The sequence below is a fragment of the Lithobates pipiens genome, unplaced genomic scaffold (genome assembly GCF_037356315.1).
Source record: "Lithobates pipiens isolate NorthernLeopardFrog02 unplaced genomic scaffold, aLitPip1_a1.2 Scaffold_139, whole genome shotgun sequence".
NCBI classification, from domain to species: domain Eukaryota; kingdom Metazoa; phylum Chordata; class Amphibia; order Anura; family Ranidae; genus Lithobates; species Lithobates pipiens.
Window position 1 is genome coordinate 132,456 of NW_027507727.1, and position 20,552 is coordinate 153,007.

Consider the following 20,552-nt stretch of genomic DNA (forward strand, 5'->3'; position numbering starts at 1 on the left):
GTGTGCACCCTCATCCCAATCAGATAATCTAAAAAAAAGTGCTGGCGTCTCTGGTCTCCTATCAGAGATGTCAACGGGGAATGTGTGAGCAAGGGGACTATCACGGGGCACAAATAATGATAAAACGGTTAAGACAAAAACGTTAATTAATATAAAAGCAGTTTATTCAAAATACAAAGATATATTATCTTCAAATATGAATGACAGATTTGTAGAAAAAGGTGAGGTAATTCTCGACTAGTTTCGGTTCACAGCTTCTTCAGGATATTACCTACATCTAAAAATACATTGATTTAGTATGACATTTATTATATATAATTATTATATTATATTATATTATATAATTATATTATATTATATAATATATAATATATTATATAATAATATTATATTATATATATATATATATATATATATATATATATCATATTAATATATTATATATTATTATATATTAATATATAATATATTATATTATATATATATATATATAGATCAATCTGGCCTGGGGCTGGGATGGGGTTGGAGAGTTAAGAATGCGCTCTCACGTTAATTTGTATAACCTTGTCTCCACACTGAAATGACTGTATATATAAGATGTTGTGACTATAATATATAATAAATTTCATACTAAATCAATGTATTTTTAGATGTAGGTAATATCCAGAAGAAGCTGTGAAGCGAAACTAGTCGAGAATTACCTCACCCTTTTCTACGAATCTGTGATTCATATTTGAAGATAATATATCTTTGTATTTTGAATAAACTGTTTTTATATTAATCAACGTTTTTGTCTTAACCGTTTTATAATTATTTGTGCCCCGTGATAGTCCCCTTGCTCACACATTCCCCGTTGACATCTCTGATAGGAGACCAGAGACGCCAGCACTTTTTTCAGTATTGATACTGTGATCCCCTTATGGCTCATACACACGATCAGAAAATCGTACAAAAAAAAAATACAGTTTTCAAAGTTATCATATGATAATCTGATGGTTGGTAGGGAGCTTTCCAGAGCCAATCCTGACAGTTCATCCGATATCGTCTTATGGGACAAGCACAAAATATTTATTTTCTCGTATGATTTTGGTTTAATCGGTGCTGTTGTCATTCGAAAATACAATACAAATACACTACAACATATTACATCACTTCTGAATTTGTATTCTATCATACGAAAATGTCCATCACTTTAAACTCTTAATTTTTGATATGAGACTAGCATACAAAAAAAACGGACAATAATCTCATTGTGTGTACCAGGCATTAGAGTGCATTCCTTGTTCCAACATCTGTTCTCAAGAACAGTGCCTACAGCATGATCTTCCCTAAACTGTTCAGCATATATGAACAGAGGTCCACTCCAATGGGCCTGCACCTCCATGTCTTGCAACCTAATTGTCCAGCCTTAGCTGTACTAAAGTGCACTGCTTTGTTAGTTGTGTATCCAACTTACCACATTCTACAACATTTTACTGTACTTTGAAAATGTAAACTTACTGAACACTTTTTAGGTTTCTTGTTCATTAAGGGACAATCAATTCAGAGACTGTTGAGTAATTCTTCTGCCTGCAAGAGGACTGGACACTGTAAACAAAAACCAGTGATCAGCCCAGTATAAACCCTCCTACTCTAAGCAGCCTTAGTTTTTTTTTTTTGCTAGTGGGAGAGCTGCCTTTCTCTGCTCTGCTGAAAAAAGTCTAACCTTCTTGCTAGCTTCTCCTCTTGTTTTTTCCCAATCAAAAACGTTTTCTTAAATTTTAAGGTTCCTGTACAACAGGGCTAGACAAAACCCGGGCGCCAGGTCGCATTTATAGAATTAGCGACCTGGTGCCCGCGTCATCGCGTCGGGCCGTTCCGCCGGCGGCCGGTAATTGAGGCCGCGGCTTTGAGGCCTTCTGCGGTCCTATGATTCCTCCTGGAATCTGGCGCCCTCTTGGGTGGCCATTGTTATGACAACCAGCAATGCTAATGGAGCTTCCCCTGCCTGTTTTTTATTGCCTGCCTATCTCCTTCCCATTATTTAGAACGCCTAAACATTATATATATTTTTTTATTCTAACACCCTAGAGCAGTGATGGCGAACCTTGGCACCCCAGATGTTTTGCAACTACATTTCCCATGATGCTCGGCTACACTGCAGAGTGCATGAGCATCATGGGAAATGTAGTTCTAAAACAGCTGGAGTGCCAAGGTTCTCCATCACTGCCCTAGAGAATAAAATGGTGGTCGTTGCAATACTGTCTGTCACACCGTATTTGCGCAGCGGACTTACAAGCGCACTTTTTTGGGGAAAAATAATTTATTTAATAAAAAAATAAGACAACAGTAAAGTTAGCCCAATTATTTTTTATATTGTGAAAGATAATGTTACGCCGAGTAAATTGATACCCAACATGTCACGCTTCAAAATTGCGCCCGCTCATGGAATGGCGACAAACTTTTACCCTTTAAAATCTCCATAGGCGACGTTTAAAAAATTCTACAGGTTGCACGTTTTGAGTTACAGAGGAGGTCTAGGGCTAGAATTATTGCTCTCGCTCTACCGATCGCAGCGATACCTCACATGTGTGGTTTGAACACCGCTTTCGTATGCGGGCGGGACAGGGCGCGTTTAAAATTATTTTTATTTTCTTACTTTAACTTTTTTATTTTTTTCACTGTTCTTTTAAAAAAAAAAAAATTCTGTCACTTTTATTCCTATTACAAGGAATGTAAAAATCCCTTGTAATAGAAAAAAGCATGACAGGTCCTCTTGTATATGAGATCTGGGGTAGGAGAGACCTCGGATCTCATATTTACACTAAAATGCAATTAAAAAAAAAATTGTCATTTGAAAAAATAAATAAAATGTCCCTCTAAGAGCTATGGGCAATGACTTGGAGAAAGGTGGGGGGGCTGCGCCATCTTCCCCTCACTCGTCTCCATGTCAGGCCAGGGACAGGTCCGGATTGCCGTTACCGACCTGGCTCATAACTTTTTTAGTTGGCTCCTAGATTCCAAGCAAATTTGTCAACCCCTTCTGTACAATATGCTTGAGCTTGTCTATATATGCAGCTATGTGGACTGGTGTATCCTCCGCACTAGTTGCAGAGACCGTAACCGAACCCCATTGGACAGACAATCATGGGGCTTGCCTAAAATGTGACCTTTAGGAACTGGGCTCTGCTTTGTTCCAGCCCTGTGTGCACTGTGTTATTGCTTTCTAAGTCCAGGGCCATGACACAGACTCTCGTGTGATCCTGTCTCTGAAAACTCACTTTTTGTGTGGGCTGTGTACAGGGGGCTACCTCATTAATAGTACCACCAGGCACTGTTATAATCCCCAACTTTCTGCCAGTTTACCACTGAAGGACTAATCTGCTAGGAGGAATGTCAGGTGTACAGTCTGCATTCACTTTCTTGCCATTCAGCATTGATGAAGCGCCTTTCTGCCACTGCTTCTGATCGCAAATGACGCATATATTTTCCTCAGTCGGTCTTTGCTGCCCACCTTTTTGGTCACCTCTGGCCATCTGATCTTCTTTTGCTCCCGGCAGATGGTTTGTGAGTGTTCAAAGCCTAGCCTTGTACCCTGAGCTATGTTGTCCCTGGTTTGCAGCGTGACCATTCAGATCTCGTATGCATTGGAAGAAGTCACGTTGTACTGGTTTCGGTCCTGCATGCAGTGTACCCACTGAAGGGAATGACACTGGAATGTTCCTTGGGTCTCTGCCATCCTCAAAGTGTTCAAAAGCTTCATCAGGCATGGCCGCCTCCTATCCTGGTAGGATTGCATTGCAGTTGAGCAAGATTTTGTGGTCCTGATTGCAATTTTATTTAGGGATGCACCGAAATTTCGGCCGCCGAAACATATCGGCCGAAAATGCCCTTTTCGGCAATTTGCCGAAAGAGAAAAACGGCCGATAATGGAGCCGAAAATGGGGCGGGCCAGGGTAGGGGGCGGGGCTCCGCCCCCCGCCCCTGGTGCGCCCATCATGAAGAGCTATATCACGCTATAGTGCAGGCAAGCCGTCTCCGCCGCCTGTTTGATCACAGCGCGGGAACATCACAGCTTTCAGTTCAATAGCTGTGTGTTCCCGGCCGCGCGCCATCATGTACAGCCCCTCCCCCTTGTCAGGGCACTTTGATAGACAGATCACCCGTAGGATTGGACGGATGATCTGTCTATCAAAGTGCCCTGACAAGGGGGAGGGGCTGTACGTGACGGCGCGCGGCCGGGAACACACAGCTATTGAACTGAAAGCTGTGATGTTCCCCTGCTGTGATCAAACAGGCGACGGAGGCGACTCTCCTCTTCTCTCTTCTGTTTTCTCTTCACAGGTTGGCTGCTATGAGGGGACACACACACACTGGCTGCTATGAGGGGACACACACACACTGGCTGCTATGAGGGGACACACACACACACTGGCTGCTATGAGGGGACACACACACACTGGCTGCTATGAGGGGACACACACACACACTGGCTGCTATGAGGGGACACACACACACTGGCTGCTATGAGGGGACACACACACACTGGCTGCTATGAGGGGACACACACACACTGGCTGCTATGAGGGGACACACACACACTGGCTGCTATGAGGGGACACACACACACTGGCTGCTATGAGGGGACACACACACACACTGGCTGCTATGAGGGGACACACACACACTGGCTGCTATGAGGGGACACACACACACTGGCTGCTATGAGGGGACACACACACACTGGCTGCTATGAGGGGACACACACACACTGGCTGCTATGAGGGGACACACACACACTGGCTGCTATGAGGGGACACACACACACTGGCTGCTATGAGGGGACACACACACACTGGCTGCTATGAGGGGAGACACACACACTGGCTGCTATGAGGGGACACACACACACTGGCTGCTATGAGGGGAGACACACACACTGGCTGCTATGAGGGGACACACACACACTGGCTGCTATGACGGGAGACACACACACTGGCTGCTATGAGGGGAGACACACACACTGGCTGCTATGAGGGGAGACACACACTGGCTGCTATGAGGGGAGACACACACTGACTGCTATGAGGGGAGACACACACTGACTGCTATGAGGGGAGACACACACTGACTGCTATGAGGGGAGACACACACTGACTGCTATGAGGGGAGACACACACTGACTGCTATGAGGGGAGACACACACTGACTGCTATGAGGGGAGACACACACTGGCTGCATTGTATCAATTGTATCATGTGTCATGTATCATGTGTGCAATTTCTGACCCTCTCCTGTACCACGTCCGCAGTCTCTGACCATCTCCTGTACCACGTCCGCAGTCTCTGACCATCTCCTGTACCACGTCCGCAGTCTCTGACCATCTCCTGTACCACGTCCCCAGTCTCTGACCATCTCCTGTACCACGTCCCCAGTCTCTGACCATCTCCTGTACCACGTCCCCAGTCTCTGACCATCTCCTGTACCATGTCCCCAGTCTCTGACCATCTCCTGTACCATGTCCCCAGTCTCTGACCATCTCCTGTACCATGTCCCCAGTCTCTGACCATCTCCTGTACCATGTCCCCAGTCTCTGACCATCTCCTGCACCATGTCCCCAGTCTCTGACCATCTCCTGCACCATGTCCCCAGTCTCTGACCATCTCCTGCACCATGTCCCCAGTCTCTGACCATCTCCTGCACCATGTCCCCAGTCTCTGACCATCTCCTGCACCATGTCCCCAGTCTCTGACCATCTCCTGCACCATGTCCCCAGTCTCTGACCATCTCCTGCACCATGTCCCCAGTCTCTGACCATCTCCTGCACCATGTCCCCAGTCTCTGACCATCTCCTGCACCATGTCCCCAGTCTCTGACCATCTCCTGCACCATGTCCCCAGTCTCTGACCATCTTCTGTACCATGTCCCCAGTCTGACCACCTCCTGTATAAAATTTTTTTTAAAAAACAGTCATTTTCGGTATCGGTGCTGTTTCGGTATCGGTTTCGGTTTTCGGCCTAGTGTATTTTTCATTTTCGGTATCGGTTTCGGCACCAAAAAACCCATTCGGTGCATCCCTAATTTTATTTGCTAACTGTACCTGCAGAAGCTAATAAATATATTTCCATGCCTTCCACAGCTGAATAATTATATTATCTGCCCACAGCCCCTCACCCTTCTACTGTAGAAGCTCTGTCTGATGTTAAAGCGGAGCTCCACCCTAAAGTGGAGCTTCTGCTCATTGGAACCCTCCCGCCCTCCGGCACGACAATTGGCACCTTTCAGGGGGGAGGGGGGTGCAGGTACCTGTACAGTACAGGTATCTGCACCCACTTCCGGCATCGATATCTGCAGAATATACGCCCCTTTACGCAGAATCTACACCCCTTTCCGCAGGTCCCCTGCTGTCTGCTGGGAGACATGGATCCCAGAGACAGCGGGGACCATCCTTATTGCGCAGCGCGACTCGCGCATGCGCAGTAGGGAACCATGAAATGAAGCCGCAAGACTCCACTTCCTGATTCCCATACCCAAGATGGCGGCGGCAGCACCCGAGAGACGATCGAGAGATCGGCTTCGGGTGCCGACATCGCGGGCGCGCTGGGCGGGTAAGTCTCACTATTTTAAAAGTCAGCAGCTGCAGTATTTGTAGCTGCTGGCTTTTAAAAAAAAAAAAAAAAAAACGTCGGAACTCCCGCTTTAAGTCACTAAAATCCTGATGCTGCTATTTCTCCCAGACTTATAGAGGCCATCTTTGCTATTATTGATGCTTTGTATACCACTTTAAAACTGGAACATCAGCCTGCAGCTTTTACCAGTGCTGTTACCTCTCTAGAGGCTTGTAGAGCCCACAGAGACCTTTCCAGTGCACTGGCTTTTCCCAGCCATTCTTTATGGAGACTGGGAGACTCCTGAGAAGCTTTTTACACATCCCAAATGACTGAGGGCTCTGTATCCATTTTGTTATGAAGTGCGCCGTTCCTGCTGTGGATCCAGCAGTAACCCATCTTAACAATTCATTCAAGATCCCCGTGGAGGATGTGTCTATTTTCAGGATTCCATCTTTAAATATTTGTAAATTCTTTCCAAGACCTTTCTCTGGCAGGCCTAGACCTGCAACCTGCCTTTGCCATGATGCTAGTCTGTCAAACTATAGTGGACTGCGCTAAGGCCACGGGAAGGGATCTGGTCTTCATCCATGCCAATCCCTTGCTTGTGTAGCATTTAGGTCTCATGTCTGCAGCCCTATGCTATTGTATCAAAGGATTTCTGTATGTCTCCTGACTCATTTCCCTTATGAGCTTACTGTAAAGCCCCATACACACTATCAGTTTTTCCTTCAGATTCACCAAAACCATATAATGTGAGGTCAAACCTTAGAAGTTTCAATGTGTATGCAATCAGGCAGGCCCTTCCACTACATGGTTTTGGTAAAGCTGAAGGAAAAACTCGTCAGAAAAACTGATAGTGTGTATGGGGCTTTAGTGAACATGTGTTGGAATTTTTGGTTAAGTGTTGGAGTTTGGAGCAGGCATGCAAAAAATGGTGGCTTTGAAGGGATACTGTATCTTCGGAGCTGCGTCATCAAGGATCCCGGGTAAGCATACTCACCTGCCCCAGCACAAGAAGTCTAGAGCTCAGGCTGGGAATTTTAATTCATACCCCTCCAATCTTTCTTTGGATATCAAGAAGAGTTCCCTTCATTACTCCCAGGCCTCAAACTAAACAAACCAAGCCCCATCCAGGGACCCAGTTCAACTGCAAACATTGGGCTTCCAAGTCCGACAAACTAGCAGATGAATGCTCTTCAGCACGAAGGGTTGTCCCCACTTTCTAAAGTGGGACGGAATCTGCTAGCCGTTGCAACATCTGGAAAGCCGGCATTGCAGACCATGCAGCCTTTGTGGGTCTTTTGGACCTTTGCGGGTCTTCTGGATCAAGTGAGCATCTGCTCAATTACAGTGGCAGAATATTTCCAGGGGTTCTACTCCATCCTATTCACGCAAAGAAGGCATAAGGCCCAGTTTGGATTTCAAGGCCCTAAATGTTTTAATTTGGACCCATAAATTCTGCAAGGAATCAGTGAGATTTTAGCTTTGCACCAGGCTTTCAACATTTTCAGTTTGTGGCCTTGCCATTTAGCTTTTCCATGATGCCGAGGGTGTACACCAGGGTTCTGGCCCCCCATGCTGGCCTTGCTGCATTTTCAGGGCATCCCAATTGAGGAATATCTGGAAAATCTTCTTTTGAGGGAGAAATCGACACAGGTTCTGACTCGCAGTGTAGCTTGAACTGTCCAGACCTTGCAAGTTTCGGCTGTGTCCTGAACCTTCAGACGTCCATGCAGGAACCACTTCATCATTTGGAGTATCTGGAGCTCATCCTAAATACAGCTCAACCAAAATTTTTCTTCCCTAGGCCAAACATTAAACTCTGTAATCTAGGATTCTCTTTTTCTGCAGGAGCATTCTGGGTTTGGTGGTAGCTTCTTTTAAAGCCTCTGCAGAATATAGATGGAGTTCATTCTGGACTGGCCCAGGCAGATGTGGTACTCTGATCTCATCAAACTCCTGGCAGATGCTCTGTAAGCTCTACACTACGGTGTCTTCCAGATTTTCTTCTTTTGAGGACGGATTTACTATCCTGCTTCATAGTTGATATCTTTAAAGTGGAAGTAAACTCCCCTATCGTTTTCATCCAGGGAAGCTGCCATCTTTGCCTCTGTTTAATCTTCAGCTGCCACGGTGCTGCACATGTGATCCGTTATGACACCAGCCATTGGGTGGTTTGACAGTTTGGTTGAGAGCACAACCAATGTGCAGTTAGCATTCCCGGCATGCCGTTTTTTTGAAACTGTTTAAATCGATGGGTTTACTTCCACTTTAACAGCGTGGCTTGTTGAAGCCCAGATCTTTTCCACCTGTTAAACTTCTCCAGGTTTTACCAGGTGGATGTTCAGGCCTCATCTGATGCCAGTTTTGGGTGTAAGGTCGTTCAGGCGCCTCTTTGAACTGCAGGCAACCCCTCGTTCTTTTGTGTGAGCCTTTTTGTTGCTTTTGCCCACCCCTCACTGGAACTGCTTTAGGATGTTCCAGCAGTTTTTGACTTCCTATGTCCCTCAACAAACAAAAAAAGTGATTTTTAGACCCCTTTCACACTGGGGCGTTTTTCAGGTGTTTTTCATGCGCTTTAGCGTTAAAAAAAAGTGCATGAAAGAAGCTGCAACTGCAATCCCAATGTAAAAGCCCGAGTGCTTTCACACTGAGGCGCTGCGCTGGCAGAGCGTCAAAAAAAGTCCTGCAAGCAGCTTCTTTGCAGCGCTTTTGGAGCGGTGAATACAACGCTCCTAAAGCGCCCCTTCCCATTGAAATCAATGGGAAGCGCCTGAAAAACGTGTGAAAAACTATATTGGCAGCAGCGTTTTGTGGGCACTTTTAACCCTTTATTTGGCCACTAGCAGGGGTTAAAAGCACGCCAATAACACTCGAAAAACGCTGGTAAAGCGCTGCTAGTTTAAGCGGCGCTTTATGAGCGTTTTTCGAGCGCTGACATTGTGAAAGGGCTCTTAAAGCACTCGGGCTTTCACATTGGGACTGCAGATGAGGCTTCTTTCAAGCGCTTTACAGGCGCTTTTTTTAATGCTAAAGCGCTTGAAAAACGCCTGGAAAAAAGCCCCAGTTTGAAAGAGGTCTTATACTTGCCATAAAACTAATTTATTTTGATTTGAGGGACATAAGTCCACTTCTCAGTGTCTGATATGTTTTGCGAACTGATTTTATACCAAATTACGGCATATTTTGGAGTAGGAGAGTTTACATCATTGTTATTTTTTATATGTTTGCCAGTGTCCAATCCTCCTGTAGATGGCAGTATAACCCAACAGTCTGAATTCTCGTGTCACTCAATGAACTTCCAAGAAATGTATTTTTTTCAGTAAATACGAAAAAACTCAATATTCTTGTCAGTCGCATATGGATCTTTCTCGTACATGGATGTCTTGTCTGTTGGCTACACATAGATATCTCTCATACAGGCTCAGATGACTTATCCGCCAAGCTGTGGGACGTCAGCACTGGTCAGTGTATATATGGGATCCAGACACACACATGTGCTGCTGTGACCTTCGATGAACTGAAACTCATCACTGGCTCCTTTGATAACACAGTGGCCTGCTGGGACTGGAGTTCAGGAGCAAGAATTCAGCACTTCCGGGGTCATACAGGGGCAGGTAAGTAGCTTACAGAGATACATTCAGGCAGGTGGGTGGAGGTACTCTTTTTCACTAGTGAGCGAGGTAATTCTGTAGGCAGTACAAACAAAGCTTGTGGCTGGGGAAAAAAAGCTCTAAAATCAGACAGACTGTTTTTCACTCTGTAAAAATTTGCACTTCTATTTACAGGTGGGTACTAGCTGCCTGTATGTCTCAGGGGCTCTAGAAGATCATAAAAATTATAGATAGTTACCCTCATGGGTATTTGTTACAAAACACAAGTGCTGCAAGGCCAGAAATATAAGCGCTTATCTACTGTCCAGCATGTAAAATAAACACAGGGATTGTGATTCCTTTATAATATGTGTGCTAGAAAAAAAGGGGGGCAGAAATTAGGGTGAAGTTTCTAGTGCTAGAACCCGGCTTCCAGAATTCACCCACAGCTGCAGTATAATTCAAAGCTTGTTCCATTTAAAGTGGTTGTAAACCCTTACAACACACTTTGACCTACAGGTAAGCCTAGATTAAGGCTTACCTGTAGGTCCAAGAAATATCTCCTAAACCTATACGGTTTAGGAGATATTTGCCCGAAGACAGGCACAGCTGTCTACGGCTCATGCGCCATAGACAGTGGCGCGCAGGCGCACTGAGCGCGGCATCTTCAATGACGGAGATGCCGCGCTTGTCGGCTCCCATGCGCATGCGCGGGAGTGACGTCATCGCGGCTTCGCCGAATGACAGCGGCGGAGCTGCGAGACCCCACCGAGAAGATGGATGCGCCGGACTACAGGGGACAGCGGTGACATCGCTGGCTCCTGTGTCAGGTAAGTGACACATAATGGACTACTATGCGATGCAGAGTAGTCCATTATGCTTTGCCTTTGCAAGGAATGAAAGAGGAAGTAAACCCATCAGGGTTTACTTCCTCTTTAAAACATTTAGGACATCTGTGCTTGTAATTGATTTCTATAGGAAGGAAAGCGTTTGTATTGCCTTTAGCGAATTAATCAGATTAGTGCACTGATGTAGGTTAGACTGGGAAAGGAAGCAGCTGATTTGTTATTTTACAGAAGTGCTTTTCTCCATTCTTTGCAGTCTTCAGTGTGGACTATAATGATGAACTGGACATTCTGGTCAGTGGCTCTGCGGATAACACTGTGAAAATCTGGGCCTTATCTTCCGGATCATGCTTGAATACGCTCACTGGACATACTGAGTGGGTCACCAAGGCAGGTTTCTGCTCACTTAAAGTTATACTGACAGACTGGTATAGGCAGTCCCCGAGTTACGAACACCCGAGTTACAAATGACTCCTACTTACGAACGGACCTCATTGCCGGCCGCTTGTGCTCCACGCTGGTCCTGGATGCCGCCGAGCGGCCATTTTGCAGTACTACATGGCCAGAAGAGCCCCAGATAACATGACTGCATGCCTAGAAGCGCTCGGAACATTCCACATCCCTGCACAGGCTGAGGTTACACTTAAAAATGCAGTGTTTCGACTTACAAACAAATTCAACTTAAGAACAAACCTACAGTCCCTATTGTGTTCATAACCCGGGGACCGCCTGTATCTGCTTTTGCTAAAGTTCCTAGAAGGATTAGTACATTTGTGTGTGATCCATCTAATGTGTGTTTAACATTTTTCTGCTCTGTAAGTTCAATGTGTTCATTCTAGCAATAGAGTATGAACATCAACTGTCAGTAATTAATATGTATATCTAGAAAGAAGGGATAATGGGTGCTTTAAATCTTGCTTAACCACTTTCAGCCCCGGACCATTTTGCTGGCTTAAGACCAGACCACTTTTTGTGATTCGGCACTGCGTCGCTTTAACTGACAATTGCGTGGTCGTGCGACGTGGCTCCCAAACAAAATTCACGTCCTTTTTTTCCCACAAATAGAGCTTTCTTTTGGTGGTATTTGATCACCCCTGCGGTTTTTATTTTTTGCGCTATAAACAAAATAGAGCGACAATTTAGAAAAAACGCATTATTTTTAACTTTTTGTTATAATAAATATCCCCCAAAAATATATATAAAAAAAAAAAAATTCCCTCAGTTTAGGCCGATACGTATTCTTCTACATATTTTTGGTAACAAAAAATCACAATAAGTGAATATTGATTGGTTTGCACAAAAGTTATAGCGTTTACAAAATAGGGGATAGTTTTATGGCATTTTTATAAAAAACATTTTTTTACTAGTAATGGCAGCGATCAGCGATTTTTATTGTGACTGCGACATTATGGCAGACACATCAGACATTTTTGACACATTTTTGGGACCATTGTCATTTATACAGCAATCACTGCTATATAAATGCAGTGATTCCTGTGTAAATGACACTGGTAGTGTAGGGGTTAAGTGTTCCTAGGGGTGTGTTACTAATTGTTGGGGGCTGGGCTTTCATTTAGTGAACACTGATCTCTGTTCCAATCACATGGAGCAGAGATCAGCATCACTAGTTGCTAGGCAGAACGGGGGGTTTCTGTTTACAACGGCATCTCTCCGTTCAGCCGCCCCGTGAGACGATCATGGGTATGCCCGCGGCGATCGGGACCCGCGACCGGACTCATAGGGGTCCCGACCAGCACACGAGCGTGCCGCCAGCGGCGCGCTCACGATGGCAGGGCGGCATTAGAGATTGGACATAACTGTACGCCAATATGCCTGCCCGTACCATTTTGCTGACGTACATCGGCGTGCGCTGGTCGGGAACCGGTTAAATCCTGCTTAAGTTTGTCTTGCTGCATCTTTCTGTGGTAACACAGTGGCCTGCTGGGACTGGAGCTCAGGGGCCAGAATTCAGCACTTCCGGGGTCATACAGGGGCAGGTAAATAGCATTCAGAGAAGAACTTGTGAGTGAGGTGTTTTTGTAGGTAGTACACAGGAGGTTGCTATTCTCTTTACAGGTGATCACTTTTTTTTTTTTGTCTTGGGGGCTCTGGAAGATCATAAAATTCCATGCGTATAGTGACACTTGTGGGTATCTGATACAAGACACAAGTGCCGCAAGGCCACGGATCTAAGCATTTACCTAAAGCAAATACCGAATAATTTGTGGTGTACACAACAAAATGCCAGAGTGCAATTTGACTAATGGGGACACTAGTTAGATTGTCCTGTGTGTCCCCAAGGAAAGACATTTGTAGGGTTTTACCCTCACTTCCTGTTTGGCTATGTGACAGGAAGCAAAGCCAATTTTCTAAAATGCCCACATTTAGAACTAGAAAATTCATTTCCTGGAGAAAATGGGTGGGAATGCTGAATAGCATCAAAACTGCCCCATCATATTCCTTTATCATAAATCAGTACATGGTGTGTCTGTGCTCTCCCCCCACTGCCCATCACTGTGTATAAGAAGCTTTGGTAACCATGGAAACAAAACAGACAACAAAAGCCTGGATGCCCTAAATTTAATGACATTTTTTTGAAATGATCACTAAACTTAAACAGCTTTTTCACAAAAACTGTAAAAGATATCAAACGGAAAAGATATAGCCAGATATCTGAATATTTTGTGAACATTTTAAAGTTTGTTTGGCATCTGTAGGTGAAAGTATGAAGGAGCTGAAACTGTTGGTAGCAGAAGAAGATTTTAAGGATTTTTAAGTATGCTCTCATTGACTTCAATGTTAAAAATCTTAATATTTTAAAAAGTATAAATAGTAGAAAAAAAGTTGAAGAAGTCTCATCATCAGCTGAAAGAGCTGAGCATTTTAAAAGCTGAATGGCTTTAATAGCTGAAAGTATGCAGAAGTTACGCAGAGCCAAAAAACTTACGGAATAATAATAAAAATTGATAAATAAAAAAACGAATAACAATAGTGGGACTGCTGAAGTAGTCCCACTAATGAAATCAAAGTGAAACTAATAACCTACAAACACACACTGACAACATCAAAAATATTTTGGTCAAAAATCCAAGTGCTGTTCACACACAAAAAGCACAAAAAAAACAAAGTCCCTGAGCATGCCCAGACCAACCCAAATACTTCTAGCACAAAATAAGCCACCCCTCTGTCCAAAATTAGGCACATCATCCAGCAGGCTACAAAATGACAGATGTGACACCCCCCGGCCCAGGGTGGGAAACAAAGAGCCTAACATGGGCACAAGTTATACAACAATTACCTTTTGCAGTCTATGGGAACTGACTTGTTAATTTTGCTAGTCCCCACTTGGCTGGCTTATATTCTAGTTATTGGCCTTAAAATGGTTGTGGGGGCCCAGGTTCCACCCTGAGTGACATATATCAGTGTCACCAATTTGGACAACCCCAAAAAACGAAACGAAGTGCCTTTAAAAATGCAAAATTGCTTAAAAGCTAGTAACTGGGGGGGGCTTACTCTGCCTGTAAAGTGGTGCATCTGTAGCATGTATCCTATAATGCTGCTTCAAAGGTGTAGGGCTTTAGAGGAAATGTACAAATCTACATTGCAGCAGCAAGATTTTAACCCAAAACAAAAAACAGCCTGCCCCCCCACCCCAATACATACAAGGCCATCTGGGTCTGTTTAGGCTTAAAATGAGATCTCCCATGTGAAAAATACCACCCTAAACTAAAAAAATATTGTGCCCCCCCCCCCCCCACACACTAACAAACCTCTAGCTAAACACACAGCAAGCCAGCTCATGAAAGGGAGGGGGGTGGATGCTTGGGGGCAGGAGGGGCTTGGGCACCCCAAAAGTCCACCACCTTGTTCCCATATTCAGGGGAATAAGGGCCTCTTCCACACAACCCTAAGCTGGGTTGTGGGGGGCTGCAGACATGGCTTTATGGAATGTGGAAAGCCCCTTTAAACTAGTGGGTACAAGGTGCTTTGTGGTTGGTATTGGGCTGAGCCCAACACGCTCCAAAGGCAGCAACCTATGTTGAGTGCATGTGGCCTTGTATGGTTTAGGAGTGGGGTTGAGCGATCGCTCTTCTCACCCCTTTCCTAGCTGGCCCTGTTGTATGCTCTGAAAAAGGATGTGATTTGGATTGGTGAAGGCAGCTCACAGCCTTTTGAGAATGGAGTTGAGTGTGGGGTTCCCCTTTAAAAACAAAAGTTAGCCCATGGAAATCCAAGGGATTAGAGGGGGGAGACGAGCATTGGAGAATGGAGTGTGGAGTTCACCTTTTAAAAGCTAAACCTAGCCCAAGAAAATCATATGCATTAGAGGGGGAAGTTTAAATGCCCTTTTAGGGGGAGCTAGAGAAGCGAGAGTCTTTTTACATAATTTTAACAAGGTACAGTGCATGTCACATGTTGGCAATGTAACAGGCTAACATGACCTGTGTGCAGATCTCCTTAAAAAAATACATAAAGGTGAACAGCGTAAAAAAAAACAAAAAATTGTAAAGTTTTTAGAGGTGCGCCCGTTCAACCCGTGCAATTGCATGTTCGTTGCTTAACTTCACTAAGATTTTGGCTGCGCAGTGAACAAACACAAGTGAACGAGCACAAGAACCGCTTGCGCATGCGCAACTGCTTACATTGATCTCACGCAGTTCTAAACGTACTTGCGGGCACAGCAGGCTTTGACTGAAAAAGTTACTTTCTCATTCTATTTTGGACATATTTGTTACTTGGACAGTTGTTACTAAGTTTCCTCACATCACCCCATAATATTGGCACCTCCATCTTCTGTCAATATTGAATCGGAGAGGCCATGCGCCATGTCCATAGTGGCACACAGATTGCATTGTCCCGTGCACCAAGATCGCTATAGTAAATGGGGGAATCGCGCTCTGTTACCGGCGCACCATTTAGTAAATATGGAAATGTGCATTGCGCCTCACCGTGCGCCTCTACTGATGGCGCATGGCTTTCGTAAATCACCCCCATAGTTTGAGGAATGCTGACCTTGGCTAGTACTGCGCCATCCCATAACAGCTGACATTCATAATGGCCGCCACATGTTCCCCTTGTCATTGAGTGTTTTTTGGGACAACCTCCAGACTTCGCTCCCACTGTTTATTATATGTGTGCTACCCTTAAACCTGTTCTCTATCTATATACACCTTAAAGGAATAAACGGCTGTATGTGTATGCTTAGCTAATGCAAATATTGTGTGTACCCATAGGTCGTCTTGCAGAAATGTCAGGTGAAATCTGTCATGCATAGTCCTGGAGATTACATCCTTCTAAGTGCTGATAAATATGAAATTAAGGTATTTATGCCCTGTATATTTGATACAATTTTTCTTTTCAGATAGTTTTCCTGTGCGAACACCGCCTGTTGCCTGGATCCTTCCAATTACATCTTTTCAGACTTTTTATGTTTTTTTATCTTATAAAGATATGTTGAATTTCTGATATTCATTTTACAGTTTACTGAATTGTGTATGTATAGGCAAAATTGATTTTAGAGTTTTGGACAGCATGGGGAAGGATTAGAAACCCGGCTGAATTTTTATTGCTGTCTCTGTCCACATCTCTACACAAGAATATGTTAGCCCTTGTACACACGGTCGGACATTCCGACGGAAAATGTCCGATCGGACCCTGGTGTTGGATAACCTGACCATGTGTGGGCTCCTATCGGACTGTTTCCGTCGGAATATCCGACCGACAAAGTTTTAGAGCTGGGCTATAACATTTTCCGACAACATGATCCGATCAGTCTTTGTCCGATCGTTTGTAGAGAATTCTGATCGGACAAAGTGCCACGCATGCTCAGATCAAATTCCTAGACCAAAGCTATTGGCTACTAGCCTGAACGTAGTCCCGTCGTAACGAAAAAAAACGTCATCGCGTTACGTACGATCGGATTTTCCAACAACTTTGTCCGACCGTGTGTATGCAACACCGGCTTCGGACAAAATCCGACGGATTTTGTTGTCGGAATGTCCGACCGTGTGTACAAGGGCTAAGGGGGTGAAGGGAGGGGGGGGGGAGATGCTGGGCCAGCACAGAAAGTAATTGGAAACTCTTAAAAGAGAAGAGGGCTATGATATGCAATGATGGAAGGGGCTGTGCTAGGGAGTTGATTAGTCTTTTTTCCTAGCAGGTTCAGAAGCACATTGCAAGTGAAAAAGTAAAAAAAAGATATGGAAAGAGTAAAAACACTGCAAGTAAGCATTTAAGATAGTTGTTTTGTGCTTTTAGCTGCACTTTTTAGGTTGTTGTCAGGGTATTTTTAAGTAGTTTTCTAACTGCAAAGACATATTATTTAGGCAAATACAGCAGGATCTTTTTATCTATTCTAGAGAATAGAAGCAGAGATTTGTAGCAGTTATAGTGATGCTGTTGTGGCAGGACTTTAAGACCCCATTCACACCTGAGCGTTTTGTAGCTTGACGCCTGAAGCTACAAAACGCTGGACGGGAAAAAAAACATTATTCTAAATGGAGATGGTTCACATCTCCACTCCAAGTCGCCTGAAGCCCTACCCCTGAAGCTCAAACAAGTTCCGGACCCTTTTTTGTCGCGCGAATCGGGCTAATTTGGACGTTTTTCTTCTTTTAACATTGGTGACCTTTTGCCCTGCACAAATTCGCGGCGAATCGCGGTAAAAAACGCAGTAAAAACCACCGCAACTCGCGGTAAAAAACGTTGCAAATCGCTTAAAAAAACGCTGCAAAAAAATGCTTGAAAACGCTACGCTCAGGTGTGAATGCAGCCTAAAGCAAGCCTTTTCTGAGGGATATATGAGGGCTGCCATTGTTAGTTTCCTTCTAATGCCGGCCATACATGGTTCTTTTGAAAATCGTATCTAAGAATATTCGTATGAATTTCGCACCATTAGTGGGGCTGCAACAACAGCCAATTTTCGTGCGGAAATCAAATTTGAGGAATCTGACCTGTTGGAAATTTTTGGAAAAACGAATGATGTTCCAATCAATGATGGGAGAATCGCGCGAGAAATGTAATAAGAAAAGAAAATTTACGGAGAGAAAAGAAGATTTCCGGTCACGAAAATAATTTTCTGTAGCAACATGAGGTGAAATTGAAGGCTTGGTCGGCCGAATTTCGAAAATCAATGGTGGCATCATTGGATCACAAAAAAAACGAACTTTCTGATTTTGAAAAGAAAATTCGTTCAAAATTCGACCATGTATGGCCTGCATAAATGTGCTAGTCATCTGGCTGTTTCTCTAACCAAATGCATGAAATAAAGTATTACAAGCATACAATGAGAGTGCCCAACGTACGTCCAAGCATCCAAGGTAATTTCATGATGAAATTGATTCATAGCTGAATAAATCGAAATAATTTCATGGGCCAGACGCACTCCACCTTTATCGGGGCTTAAGAATTCTGACTGTGCTTAAAGGGGTCCTAGAGTCAAATTACATTAAGGTGAAAAAACTTGCCACTACTTATCGTACCCCCATCCCTAAACACTTACCCTACTCCTTTCACTGACCCAGCGCTGTCCTGGCTGCAGCACCACTTTCCTCTCTTTCTGGTCTTATAGAAGAGGTTCTTGCTGCTGTTAGTCAAACTCCTGTGAGGAGGGGGCAGGGGCGTGGCTCTCCGGTGGTGTGTGTGTGTCCACAGCCCGAATCGGAAACATGACCACAGTGGTGCACACAACTTAATGTGGGCACTTAGAAAAAGAAGGAGCAGACAGCGCCGAGGACCGCTCTGAGCCATATTGTTGCACAGAGCAGGTATGTATAACCTTTTATTTATTTATTTTTTTATAACACAAAAGATTACCTTTAGTATCACTTTAAATGGACTCAGGTGAGCAGATACCAAATAAAACTGCACCGTAATTTACTTCTTGTAAAGTTTCAGGAGGGCAGGTTACGTCAGTGCTGCATTCCTCCTGAAACTTTCCAAGCCGTGAATCATGGTTCAGTTTTACTTGGTATCCAGTTGCCTGAATCCATACAATTCTTAAGCCCAGATGAAGGGAGAGTGAGTTTGAACTCTTAGCCCTTGTACACACGGTCGGAGAATCCGTCGGAATGTGTCCTATCGGACCGTGTTGTCGGATAATCCGACTGTGTGTGGTATGCATTGGACTGTTTCCGTCGGAATATCCGTCGGACCAAATTTTCCAACTTGCTGGAAATATTTTCCGACAAACTGGTCTGATAGGATATACTCCGATCATGTGTAGAGAATTTTGAAGTGCCACGCATGCTCAGATCAAATTCCTACATCAAAGCTATTGGCTACTAGCCTGAACGTAGTCCCATCGTAACGAAATTACGTCATCACGTTCTGCAAGATCGCATTTTTCGACAACTTTGTCCGACCGTGTGTATGCAACAGTTTCGGACAAAATCCGACGGATTTGGTTGTCGAAATGTCCGACCGTGTGTACAAGGGCTTAAAGTGGTTGTAACAACTTTGTCCCATGTGAATCGGCATAAAAAACCCTAATGATCACTGCTTGTAGATCTCTCCGTACTTGCTTAGTATTGTAATCCTTTTTGTTCTTTAGAATGATGTCACTGAGCATGCCCAGATCTCCCCTGATTTACGGCACACTCTCTATGTCTTATCTATCTGTTATCAGGACTTCCTATGGCACACAGCACTGAACTCCCTGGAGGCTGCTAATCACTCAGAGCTTCCTTCTACACACCATGTGACCTCACATACAGTGTAAACCAGGGAATGGGACAGCATTACTGCAGTCTTATCAGCTGAAGCTGATAGGACTCATACAGGCAAACACTAGGTAATCAGCACAAGTAAATACTGTGAAATAAACAAGTCAGCTATGAACAGGGAAGCAGGGTTGCCATAGAAACGTTGGATTGAGAAGGAGGCTTGGTTAACAGTACAGGAAGTGCTCAATGTAAGGGCAGAAATACACTCCACTGTGGACTCAGAAAACAATACTTAAGATGGCGCTGCCTAACCCCTGGAAACAAGATTTTTAAAGTATCTTTAAACAGTAAGGCCGCGTACACACGGGCGGATTGTCTGCCCAACTTAGTCCGCTGAACCGTGTTTCAGCGGACAGTCTGACGGACTTTGTCTTTCGGAATTTCCGTAATTTTGTCCGTCCAAACTTGGTTTCAGCGGACAGTCCGCTCGTGTGTAGGCAAGTTGGACGGACTAAGTATGGCGCATGCTCAGAAAGGATTTACACGGCCGAAGGTTGCATTGCAGTGTATTGGACGTCGTTTTTCTAGTCCCGTCGTACGTGCTGTACACGTCATCGCGCACGTTTTCAGCGGACTGTCTGTTCATCGTGTGTGGTCAAGTCCGTTCATTCAAAAGTTGAACGGACTGTCTGTCGGATTGTCTGACGAACTTAGTTGGGCAGACAATCCACCGTGTGTACGCGGCCTAAGTCATATGCGATTTGGGCTGGATTACAGTGGCTATAGTCTGATAATGACTTATTATAATGGACTAAATGAAAAGAAGCATCAGAATGGGAGAGTTTACTTCCTTTTTAACAT

At 44.5% G+C, this 20,552-nt stretch overlaps 1 protein-coding gene across 3 annotated transcripts in view; it reads left to right on the forward strand.

The window, feature by feature from the left end:
• The window catches only part of LOC143981349 (F-box/WD repeat-containing protein 2), a 43,126-nt gene that overhangs the window by 10,295 nt on the left and 12,279 nt on the right, over positions 1-20,552 (forward strand). For 2 of the 3 annotated variants that reach the window (XR_013274296.1, XM_077479122.1), the window contains exons 4-6: positions 9,998-10,207; positions 11,285-11,418; positions 16,263-16,349. Coding sequence is in view for 2 of the 3 variants with exons in the window: in XM_077479122.1 (XP_077335248.1) it covers positions 9,998-10,207; positions 11,285-11,418; positions 16,263-16,349 (431 nt within the window). In the remaining variant the exon portion in view is untranslated. The remainder of the gene's footprint in view (positions 1-9,997; positions 10,208-11,284; positions 11,419-16,262; positions 16,350-20,552) is intronic. The other variant, XM_077479123.1, reaches the window with a different exon arrangement.